Source organism: Patiria miniata, unplaced genomic scaffold, assembly GCF_015706575.1.
Source record: "Patiria miniata isolate m_02_andy unplaced genomic scaffold, ASM1570657v1 HiC_scaffold_22, whole genome shotgun sequence".
In the NCBI taxonomy this organism is placed as follows: Eukaryota; Metazoa; Echinodermata; class Asteroidea; order Valvatida; family Asterinidae; genus Patiria; species Patiria miniata.
The window spans coordinates 6,656,950-6,669,883 of record NW_024037061.1 but is presented as its reverse complement, the minus strand read 5'-3'; the positions used below and the strand labels follow the sequence as shown (position 1 = coordinate 6,669,883).

Sequence of the window (12,934 nt, the reverse complement as noted above, 5' to 3'; positions counted from 1 at the left end):
GCGTGACGTCACCTAACATTTGCTGCTGCCATTGTTTTCTATGGATTTTTTTTTTGGGGGGGGGGGAGGGGCTAGACATAAGTCTTGGAGGGTTGGGGATAAAGCCCCCCCAGCTCCCCCGTATAACCGGGCGCCCCCCCCCCCCCCCCCCCCACCGGCCCCTCGTCAAAAATGCGATGGGTCTGCCGATTGAGGGCGCTATTTATCCTGTCATGAGAGCTAGGAAACAGAGAAACATGGCGCCGAAGAGTGGGAGTGTTTTTGCAACTTCGCTTCAACATTTAGCTCGTTCCTTGTCAAATTTAGACGATCCACCATGGGAAAAGGTAAGCAGATAACAGAAATAGAGGGGATTGTCGCCCCATAAATGTGGCCAATTTACTGTATTACCTCCTTAAATAAAGGCCACACTTCCACCATGTACAAAAACATGTCGAACTTTGTCAAATTTTGATTTTCACATTTAGCCTAGGCTAGCTTAGTTTGTAGTAATAAGTAGTACGGCCTACTAGTAGTATATTTTGGCAGTGTATATTTTGCCGGAGACGGCAAACCTTTAGTAAACGTTAGTTTGCCGGATATGCACTGAACATGCGCAGTTACTGTTTTTTTGTAGGCCTACTTAAACATTTTCCGGTGACAAGTTTTAGTCTGGCTCCATGCCAAAATTATCGTTGTTACCTCGTATTCACAAGATGGGATTCAGACCATTTTATAATTTCGGACTTTATTTCCCTTTTAAAAAAATTCCTCCAGAGCCACAAATCTGAAAAAGAAAATGTAATACTCTGCAAAAAATGTTTGAGACATGTTAAAATAATAAAAGAAGAATATTCTTATTTATTTGGGGATGAGAAAAAAAACTTTAAAAATAAAATGTGATACGGTCGGAATCGAACGCGAGTCATCCCGCTTAGTAGAGCCTTTGCTTAACCATTACACCAAACGTGCTACACAACTTTTGCTTTGGTGGGAATTTAATACATCTTATAATTCAGCCCTATTTTAAAGAGTACCGCGCCCTCTGTTGACATGGATTGCCGCCGGCAAACCTTTAGTAATCGTTAGTTTGCCATCATTACCTCCGGCAAAATATCCACTATCGTATATTTTAGCTTAAGAAGCATACTCACCCTCTTTATAGGCTAATCAGATAGTCCGAGTAACTTGGACCCAACTTATCGCCTTTTTGAACATTTGGACATGGTCTGGCGATAGTAAGGTCCAAGCTAATACCGCGACCTGGACAACACAGTCCCAAAAACCAACATTTTCCAACAAAAAAACATCAGATTTCACCTTCAAAACGGCCTCCAAATTACTAGATATGCCACCTGAGGTACAAGTAGACATCGATAATTAAGATGGTTGTACTGAAGTTTACTTACGATCCGGAAAAAAGTGAAATTTTCCGTTCATTTCGGAGAGCTCCCCTCGCGATCTTGAACACGTTAAATTTCCGATCGTGTTTAATGTTTGAACGACGCGATTTCTTCTACATGCCCAGCGTACATTCGATGGTCCCTGTATCCCGATTGCGATTCCGTTACCGAGCGCGCGCGATGCATCAATTATGATAATGAGTAGACTGGATCACGTTTGTAAACACATGTGCATTTCAAACGATAATAGGGAGTCGGGAACTAGCGCAGCTTTTATGGCGGGTACCAGTTCAAGCTGGTTCCCGATTCCCTTTTACAGTTCGAAATGCACATGTATGTGTTTACAAACGTGACTCATTATCAAAATCGATGCATCACACGCGCTCGGTAACGGAATCGCACATGGGATACGGGGACCATCGAATGTACGCTGGGCATGTAGAAGAAATCGCGTTGTTCAAACATTAAACACGATCGGAAATTTAACGTGTTCAAGATCGCGAGGGGAGCTCTCCGAAATGAACGGAAAATTTCACTTTTTTTCCGGATCGTAAGTAAACTTCAGTACACCCATCTTAATTATCGATGTCTACTTGTACCTCAGGTGGCATATCCAGTAATTTGGAGGCCGTTTTGAAGGTGAAATCTGATGTTTTTTGTTGGAAAATGTTGGTTTTTGGGACTGTGTTGTCCAGGTCGCGGTATTAGCTTGGACCTTACTATCGCCAGACCATGTCCAAATGTTAAAAAAGGCGATAAGTTGGGTCCAAGTTACTAAATCAGAAAGTGCTGTCCTTTTCAGATTTTCGTGAAGTTTCATGTTGAAATTTTCCATATAAGAAGTTCACTCAACACCCTGTGTACAAACCCTATGAGAGTGGACTGAAAAATTCTAAGTGTTTTCTAAGAATTTGCTTGTATTTTCTCACTGCTCAAATTGACTTTGATGACATGAAATTGCTATCTGGGGGCTTGTTAGTCAATACAGAGGAAAATTAGTGAACTTCTTATATCGAAATCTTTCCCTAGACTCTCCATAGACTTTGTACACAACCGCTGAAGTAGCGTCAAGTTGCAACATTCTTTCCTAGGTTAGGTAATCCTTATCTTTAGGACATCTCTATTTTTACGAGTTCAGTTCAAAACTGACTTTTGCAGATGACTGTCCAGTACCAAAGTGACTTTTGCAGGCTAAAGCAGTCTTTTTTTTTTCAGATAAACTCATGTTAGTTGTAATTTTGATTTTGAAAGCACTTTCAAAGAAAATGTGACTTTCCTACCTTTTTTGCAGTTCACCATCTTGCTTTTTAAATATATTTTCTGTTGTCATCGTCGTCTTTAACCCCTCATAAATAAAAGCCCTGCCCTCTTTCCACAAAATTAAACCTGCTGATGTTCAAGAAGGTGTCATTGCCAACTGTTCAAATGTGTCAAGAAATTTCAGAATGTCACTTTTGAGTGTCATTTAGTCAGCTGTTTTGGTGAGTCTTTTAACCTTATATAGGAACGGGTCCTAAAGGTAAGGATTATCCTTTCCTAAATGACCATTTATTGACACTCGACCGGTCATGTCGGTAAATTGAATATTCAGAAAGATTCTTATATCTGGCCCGGTAGTGCTATGCAATCTTTGCCTACTCCTAGAACTATGAGGCTCCACTCATAGGTTCAGAACCCCGCAAAATTGTTGTCAGCACAAAACACTGATCGCTCGGAGCGCGCCGCGGGGGGTACGTACTTGCACTTGTACGCATGCGCATACTATCTTCCGCTCCTACACCATACCCCCCCGCGGCGCGCTCCGAGCGATCGAACCGAAAATGACTGCGATCATTCTGCGCGCGTGCACGTTTCAAGTGTCAGGTTGGCTCAGTGTGGAAAGGGCATATTTTTCATCATTTTTGCCGGAAAACAGACAGAATCCACCGATGTTTGTTGGGTGCACATAACATGAGTATGTCATGAGGTATTGTACGTACGGAGTTTAGGGGCAAACTGCAGCGGTTCTGTGGGAAAAAGCTTGGTTTGGATGGACGTTTTTGTACTTAATTAGTGTTTTGTACTGACAACAATTTTGCGGGGTTCTGAACCTATGAGGCTCCACTACGTGGAGCCTCATAGTTCTAGGAGTAATCTTTGCCTACCACAATGGCGACGCAGGTCAATGAGAGAGCCTTTATATGTATATCCTGATTTCCTGAAAACCCTTACATATATCAATACCATATATTTCACAGACTTGTGGACAAGACGGCTCACAGTTGTGACAAGATTTCATTTGTTTCTTCATCTAGGTCTATCAGCTTCAGCAGATGTGTCCCCAGCCAACCTTCCTAGGAACCAAGGGCTTCAGGATCGATCCCAGACGCCAAGATGCAGTAGCTGCTCTAGGAATATTCCTCCTGGAGTCCGATATGAAGGTACAACTCAAATCAGTCTATTTATGATTATTATTACTTTCTCAAAAGAAACCCGGGACTCCCAAAAGCTTATAGCTTGCTAGCCTGCAGACCTGTGGAGAAAAGACAATGAAGACGAGCTCATTTGTAAATGTCAGTAGGAAAACTCAAATGAAGTATTCAAAGCAAACTCATGAAGTCATTGAGGGTCTGAGCCTCAATTCCATATGTCAGTCTGGTAGAGATGTGAACCCAGCTCATACAGATGGAGGGCAAGGAAAGTATTAAATACATGTTCTACATGTAAGTCAACCATAGCATGTTCAACCTTAGCTCTCCGCTCAATTTTACAAGAAATCTTCTTGAAGCTTCTTAGATCCACAGCTGGGTAGGCAACCAATGGCACATTCCTTGTACTTTCAAGGGAAAGCGTGCCCCATATGAAGTAAAAGTAGCTTGGCCGTACCTTCCAAAATCAAGTCAAATCTTTTAAACTTCCTAGTGGATTTTGAAGATGGATTTGTTTTTACAATGACCTACTGTGTTCATCGATTACAAGGAGCTTCTCAGCACAACATTTGTTCAGCACAGAAAATATTTGTAAAGACAAACCACCAGCCGAAATTTCATGAGATGTTTTCTGCTTTTGACTGGGTCTTTGCAAGTTCATGAGCATCCATTGTGTGTCCGCCTTTAGAAATCACCTCGCCTTCCTGAACCCTAACTGCTTAGATCCTTTTTGCTAGGAACCATCAAAAATCCTCCAAAATCTTCCAAAATGTTGCACTTATGTTCAAATGAAGGATACCCAGTGCCTCAATCTTTTAAAATTGTCAGACGGTCCTGCCTCAAAATATGCATTCATCCTCAATCTTCCGAAATCCTCCTCCTTTTCAAACACCATTCATCCTCAATCCTCCAAAAACCCTAATGTTTTTTTTCCTCAAACACCATTCATCCTCAATCCTCTAAAATCCTCCCAAAACCGCCATGAGAATTTTGGAGGATTGAGGTGAGTTTCTTCAATTTGCAGTGCACTCAGATATTGTTCAGCAATTTGTAACAGAGCTACACATTTTGTCGTTTCTGCCCACAGTACAAGGAGAAACTAGTTCCATATTTGATTGATTTAATGAGAGGACTAGCCTCGGCGCAATGGCAAGAACAAACAGGATACAGAGCCAAAGAAAGTAAGTCAAGTCATCTCCCAAATCTGTCCAAAATTCCAGGTTTCTTAAGTCACCTATAATTTCTCGAAGACATACATGTAAAAGCTGTCACCAAGCAACTGTCATGAAGGTTATACATTTTGAAAAGAAGCATATAATTAGCACCAAAAATATGTCATTACTAGTGTGTACATCTACATATGAGTTTAAGTATAAAGGGCAATTTTGTCAGTGTGGATACAGACAGACAGAACAAAAACTTCAAGACCTTTAATGTCACAGAGCTTCTCATATAGATTGCTGTTTTTGACATCCTTTTTGTAATTGTTTTTGCAAAACTGTGACTTCAGTGAAACTGTGATAAATTGTAGCCCCATTTAACAAATTCTTAAATTTTTTTAAAAGTATGGATAACAAGAGTTCAGAAGCTCGGCTGAAATCTGTAGAATTTGTTTTGTGTTAAAGTACATTATATCTTTGCAAGATTTTAAGGTGCGTGGATCATATTTCTTTCATTTCTACAAATTGTCTTTCCCTCCTTCTGTAAAACTCCCATGCGAATTATAAAACGTCCTTCTTCAAAGCTTGAATGGGTTGTGTGATCAATCAAATTGAATCCAAGTTGCTATCAGTGATGTTTTGGCTTTAAATAATGAAAAGAAAATTTGAATATTAACTATTTTAGTGCAGTTTTGTTGTTCTACAAATACTCACATAGGAATGATGCCTAAATTTCTTAAAATTTAACATTTCTGTAAGGTTTGCCAATGAGTGAAAACTACGCATTCAGTCTGACAACACTGCTGACTGACATTGCAGTTAAAGAGCCTTCCTTCAAGGAACAGGTAGGGAGAATTCTTGTTAGTCTGTTTGGTTGTCTGTTTAGCTGTGTAGGGAGATACACAGTGTCAATAGACCTTGAATGCTTGAATTCTTTATGTATTTGCTCCACTGGTGAAATAGGGCCCTTTGCAAGCTTGTCTTTGAGCAATCTTTTAGAGCCTCCTTTTTGTTGGTCCCAGTCATGCCAGAAGGCCAGCTTAGTGTACTCTTTGTACCTGTGTGTAACTGACTTAACTGACTGATTGACTGATTGTCACTTGTGGCTTAGATTGGTTGTATGCTAATAAAGTGAGCTGGGCAGTGCTATCATATAGGATTACGCTGTAATGCCAATGAATGGGATGCATGAAAAGACTTCCAGTCAATAGCCATTCTGAATCAATTGAATAGAATTGTGTGCACTCTGGGACCAGCTTTACTGGACTTGTTTTGTCTGTTAATCAAATAAAGGTATATTACTATTATTTCGTTGGAAACTCAAAAACTTTATTTTTGTATAAAATGTATTTCATTCTGCTTCTTTCTGCTAGGGAATAAATCCATAGTTGAAACAAATAATAATGGTAAAATTATTACACAGGCCAATTTAGTCATGTTATTCTGTCTGATCCGGGATCTCCCATTTTCCCCAATTAAGATAATGTACATGTACATCTGACTGAGGATCAAATGATTATAATCACGGTACGCTTGTCGAGTGCTTGTCATGACCAAAACATCTAGTCTAGTGGTTTTTTTTCACTCTCTCTATTTTTGTCAAATGCTCCATAAAATTCCCTTTTTGACTCAAATATTCACCTTTGAGAATTATTTGAAGCTCCATTTTTAAATCACATTTTGCCATTATGCACAATGTTTGTATAACAAGACAATTTTTGAAAGAACTTTCAAGAGAAATACCTTGTTCCTTGCACACTGCAGATTTTCTTTTTTTCCTCCATGTTCTTGACAAATCATGTCTGATTTATTGAATTTCTTGTAGATATTTACCTGATATTGACCCCTGCTCGTATAATTGTCGGATATAAATAGAAATGTTTATGGCAACTGTCGTTAAATAAATAACTCTTACTTGGTAATTAAGTGCTCAAATAAATAGTTTATCAGATTCCAATCTTTCTCACTAAACGGATAAAAAAAAAAAAAGGTTACAATTTAAATTTTTAATCTGATTATTTATAAAACAAAGATCTGAGAAAGTCCAGACCTGAATATATCTCTATGCTATAGGTAATACATGACCAATGCTGTAAATAGGTTAGATATGCAGTCATTGTGAATGATAAATATGTCCATTTATTATGTTGGCATTCTGAGCTGTCAGTAAATCCCATTAGCTGTATGCATTTGTCATTATCTGTAAGCAGTGTGTATTTGTTTCACAGCATAAGATGGTGGGTCTGTGCATGTAGTCTACATCTAATCAATACAGACATTTTATGCACAGATTGCATTGCACTCTGTCAGACTGTTCAATTTTAATATTTCCTCAAATAGTTGTGTTATAATACTTATACATTTTGGAGAGGAAGGATATATTAGACTTGGCAAATTTACTTTTGCACTTTCAATATTCTTGTTATGGAGAATATAAAAGATTGTATTACTGGATAGGGTTAAATACTGTTCAATTTTTGAAAAGTTGCTTCTAATGAAAAGCAATGATTGGTCAATTGTGTACATGCACATGTACATGTATGTCAATAAACATGTGAAATTCCTTGTCCTTAAACAGTACAAGTGTACATGTATGTACATAGGCTTGAGATGAATTTCTAATTTATATGCATTAATGCGAGGCATACTGGCAAAATGAGACAGAACTGGGCAGAGGTCGAAATGAGGGTTTGCAGGTATTAGGAAAGAGAATACAATTCTCCTTACAACACCTTCTGTTGCACTTCAATCAGAACATCCATTGAGAAGTTATCCGTGTTAAAGTTTACGTTTATCGACATGTCAAAAAAATGAAATACTGAGAAAAAGGCCTTTAAAGTTTTGAGTTTTGCATTTGTGAAAATGAAAGATGCAAATTGTTTTTCCTAAAAAACTGTTATTCCACGATTTTATGCAGTTTCTTTAAAAGATGTTTAATAGACACCGCAGAGATTACAGATCTATCAAGAAATCTGCAAAAAACCACCCCTTTTGGGGGTTTTTTGGCTGCATTTTTCTTCACTGCAGCCTGTACCAAGTTCCATCTCATTTTTGCAAGAACACCTCACGTATAGTTTTAATGGACAGAAATTCAACTGTTCATTTTGTGAAGTCACGCATCGCCACCGTCCACGCTGTCATACACGTGTAAAACCAATTATAAAGCAGTCATCGTTAATATTACATGTACCTGAAGTAATGAAATGAAATTGCTGATGCATGACATCATGGCTTAACCCTAAAGGGGCCGGGGGGGGGGGGGGGGCGGAATCGGCCCCCCCCCTCAACATTTTCCGCGATAGCTTCTAAAAAAATTTTTTTCGCGACCCGAGCTGTTATGACTTTTTAGCCTCGAGCTTTGCGCATCTTTTGATACCAAAAACATAAAAATCGGACCATGGGTTGGCCCGTAGCGAAAAATTTTCCGGCGCTACGCGCCGTGAAAACTGAATTTTCGCATATACGTCGTGTACACCGAGCAGAATTGCCATTCATACATATGAATAATTAATTAGCCATAATTCCAAAACCCTTTGACCTATAGTCATGAAATTTCTTCGGCATGTTTAGGAAGAGTTGCTCTATGCATGTGCTGAGTTTCAAAATTTTTCGTCACTCGATGGCCGAGATCTTGGGGGGGGGCCCCCCCCCCCCCCCCCCCCCCCCCCCCCCCCCCCCCCCCCCCCCCCCCCCCCCCCCCCCGGCTGAGAGATGGTCAAAATAACCCGGCCCCTTTAGGGTTAAAGGGAGTGTCTGTCAGTATGGTAAGAATTTGACAAAGTAAGCTACTTACACGTACCCAATAAAAATGGGTGGGCATTTATTGGTATGCATGTATTTAAGTATACTTTCTAGTTGTAAACAACCAAATTGTTGCGTGATACAAAAATGCTTGGGATAGTGCTACATGTACTGTAAATTATTTCATTGGTAATTATCATAAATTTAGTAATAAACATTCTCTGAAATCTGACTTTGTTCATCCATCAGCCTCCTAGATCCTTCACAGTGTGTGATTTTGCAGGATGGACATGACGGAGTAATATACATGTAGGCCTGCATGGAAAACAAAGTCACGATCAATTTGCACATGTCTTGAAGCCCTTGAAACGAAAGTGGAGCCCCGTGGTCCAATGGTTTACAGCATTCGACTAACGTGTGATTATGTGGTTTTAAACCTTGATGGGGAACATGGTGTTTGTGTTCCTGGGCAAGACACTTTACTACAATTGCCTCTGTCCATCGAGGAGTATAAATTTAAGCACTTTAAAAACACCAGATTATGAATTTTTGAGCTATCAAGTATCAGAATGGTTCTTTGAACATTTTTTTTCTAGGGAGTTAGGGTTTACACTACAGCACTATCGTTGCTTGTGGTTTGGCCTGACATCAACTTTTAGAAGTTTGTATTGACTGTTTCAGATTCTGACTGCTCAGTTGGATGCATTGCAGGCGTTATCCAGACAATGTTATCAACTAGGGGAGCCATCACAAGGTATATTCATGTGTAGACCGTTAATGTTTGTTTACCATTTGCCAAGTTGCGATCATATCATTCATATTTTTGTCAGAGGATGAAATCAGACACAAAGATCGCTTGGGAGAAATGAACTAACAAAATCAATCTTGGGGCTTCACGTGGAGAGTGTGAGAATGTACTGTACTTATGGTCCAACTTTGTTTGTGGACAATTGATAAATAATCTGAAGATGCACAATGCCAAGAAGTAATGTCACCCTTGCTTTCAGTTTGTTGTCTCACAAATGCCTTCTTTTTAAAAAACATTATTTCAAAAGGATTTGTTGACGAGCTTTCCAATATTCAGAACCATTTTTGTACATGTATGTACAGTATGTTGAATTTCTTGGCTTATTTTTATATACATGCACTGATGAAAAGTGGTGATATTAAAGGGAACATAAATGAAACTAGACATATGTTTGTGGACAAACATAGGGCTGTTTCGGTAGCTTTTTGTGACATGTGACATGTGTTCCATCAACGAAGGATGTGTAGTTCTGTTTATAATAAATGGTGGCATATAAATGTAATATGTGATTCCATTCGCATAGGGCTTTGAAATATGACGTCACATGTCACGTGATGACGTCATGATGACGTCACATAAAGTTTCATCTATTACTATAATATTATGGTAAAGAACAACTAAGACATAGCAAACATCGTTGAAAGCAAGTTCGCGTCTTTCACCAATTTTAAATTACAAAGCACTTTCGGTTTCAACCAGAAGAAACGGTCACGTGATTTATTTGCACATATTTTAAAAAATGAAGACCCTCGATACCTAATTTTTTTCTACCTATAACACATCCCGGTCTAGCCACATACCAAGTTTCTACCCAATCAGACTTACAGTTCTGTAGATATAGGACTTCATAATATGCACGTAAATTTTCAAAAATCAATAAAAAAAATTAGGTGATGACGACATCATGACGTCATAGTCTTGGCATAATTTTTGTATGAGGGTCTTCCTTGGCTGTAACATTGATGACGATTCTAGATCGCCAAGTTACAGAAATGGTGGCTTGAAAACGTGTACTAAGTCAATGGGCTAACACGTGTACAAAGTTAACGGGCTAAAAACAAAATCCCACTGCAGAAAAATTGCACCTTTAAATTTGTAATTTGCCTTTGAACTGAAACATTTTTATGAAATATTACTTGATATTCTGACCCTTAGGAATATGTTCAATCGAATGACAGCGCGAAAAAAAATACGATTTCTCTTTCCTTCTCATAGTATTCTCGGCTGAAGTTCAGAACTACTCAGTAAGATATCAGTGTTGTATAGGAAAAGACTTGTGGAAAATCCCACTGCAGAAAAACTGCACCTTTAAATACGTAATATAGGGCTTTTCGGCATTATGATTTTTTATTATACGTCCCTGACTATGCGCATGCACGAACATAAAATCTGTCAAAGTTAGCCGAAAATCGGCTAAAACGGTCACTGTGATATGATGTGGACAGGATTTGACCTCTCCAAAACGTGCTCTGCAGGCTGACTGACATTACATGTACGATGTACATGTACAGTATGTGCGTAACGTACTGTACGTGTATGTACATATAGACGTTCTGTGCATGTTTTAGAGCAGATGTATTGTCAACCTGAAGTTTTAAGCGTGCGCAGGGCATGTCCAAGTTCGCTTATTGCCTTGAAGCTTTGGAATGTGTTAGACCTACCCTTAAATCGACAATTAAAGTAAAAACTAACATAAAAACTGCCATGGTTGATTTTTCAGGAATTTTCAAATGAAAAAGGGTCTTTTTATTATAACTTCCGGTCTGATGACGTCATTCGCCTAAAACTTTGCACACGTCTTAAGTGGGTCAAGGTCATTATATACACCAATATTTCAGCGATTCCGAACAAACTTCGCCACAGACATCTATTCAAAATACATTTTTGCAAATTTTCAACCTGTCGCTAGAGGGCACTCGAAGATTGCATGACGTCATTGGTAGATGATTTGAAGAATACTTTCAGCCAAGAGACTAACACTGTTAAAAGCAAGTTCATATCTATTACCATTTTCAAATAATAAGCCACTTCCGGTTTTGGCCTTTTTCGACCGGAAGCAAGGGTCACGTGATTTCACGCACACTGAATGAAATAAAGACCTCAACCTACTCTACCACTTGCAGGTAACAGAATGCTGCGGACGCGTACGGTTGATTTCTTATGCATTTTTAAATATTAAAAGTGTCACAATTTAATTGCCTATAAATACACACCGGATGACGTCATCATGACGTCATCATTATACAATGTTGTTTGAATTAGGGTCTTTGCTTGGACAAAGATTGGTGCAAATGAATTACTGGCAAAGAGTCAAAAATGCCCTTTGAAAATCGACAATTTTTTTTTCGATTTCTGTGTACAAAGTCTATGGGAAAAATTAAATATTCAAAATTCTATAATAAATTAGTCGATGACGTCACGATGACGTCAATGTTCGGCACACAACTTCAGATGCTGGTCTAAGTGTGTGCCAAGTATAAAGTCAATCGGATTGATTTTAATGCCCAAAGTGCCGGTGACAAAAAAACGTGTACAAATGCTATGGGCAAAATGACTGAAAAAGAAAAAAAAAAAAAAAAAAAACTAGAGATGAGTTTGTGGACAAACACAAGCTGTTTCGGATATTCGAAATACTCTGTGCACGTCATGAACAATCAGTGACGTCACTAAAAATGTCATCTATAACAGCATATTATACGTACATGTCAAGTTATAACCAAATCGAAAATGTAAGTCTGTAAATATAGGCCTATAAAGAACAAAATGCCCCTTTAAGGGACGTCACATGACATTTGATGATGACATCACATGAATTTGTCTATAACCCATCTCGGCATTGGTACGATCACGAATTTCTTCTAGGACCATCTGTGGGTGATAGTCTAAGTGTGTACCAGGTCTAACGTCGATCGCATAATTTACAAAAGTGCCAAAGTAGAGTGTTTTAAAACGTGTACAAAACCTATGGGGAAAAATGCATCTTTAATGTGACGTAACCCAACACCTGATGACGCCACGATCACAAATTTCTTCTTGGACCATCTGTGGGTGGTGGTCTAAGTATGTATTAAGTCTGAGGTCGATCGCATTTATGAAGGTGCCAAGGTGGAGCGTTTTAAAACGTGTACAAAACATATAGGGAAAATGTGCATCTTTAATGTGAAGTAACGTGACACCTGATGACGTCACGATCTCGAATTTCTTCAAGAACCATCTGTGGGTGATGGTCTAAGTGTGTACCAAGTGTAACGTCCATCGGATTTACAAAAGTGCCGAAATGGAGCGTTTTAATACATGTACAAACCCTATGGGGAAAAATGCATCTTTAATGTGACGTAACCTGACACTTGATGACGTCACGATCACGAATTTCGTCTAGAACCATCTGTGGGTGGTGGTCTAAGTATGAATTAAGTTTAAAGTCGATCGGATTTA

At 38.8% G+C, this 12,934-nt stretch overlaps 1 protein-coding gene across 1 annotated transcript in view; it reads left to right on the top strand.

Annotated features, from left to right (window-relative positions):
* Positions 1-220: 220 nt before the first annotated feature.
* The window catches only part of LOC119730279 (phosphatidylinositol 4-kinase alpha-like), a 41,242-nt gene continuing 28,528 nt past the window's right edge, over positions 221-12,934 (top strand). Inside the window, exons 1-5 of the mRNA XM_038203090.1 lie at positions 221-326; positions 3,677-3,802; positions 4,878-4,971; positions 5,710-5,795; positions 9,373-9,445. Coding sequence (XP_038059018.1) covers positions 237-326; positions 3,677-3,802; positions 4,878-4,971; positions 5,710-5,795; positions 9,373-9,445 — 469 coding nt within the window. The 5' untranslated portion in view covers positions 221-236. The remainder of the gene's footprint in view (positions 327-3,676; positions 3,803-4,877; positions 4,972-5,709; positions 5,796-9,372; positions 9,446-12,934) is intronic.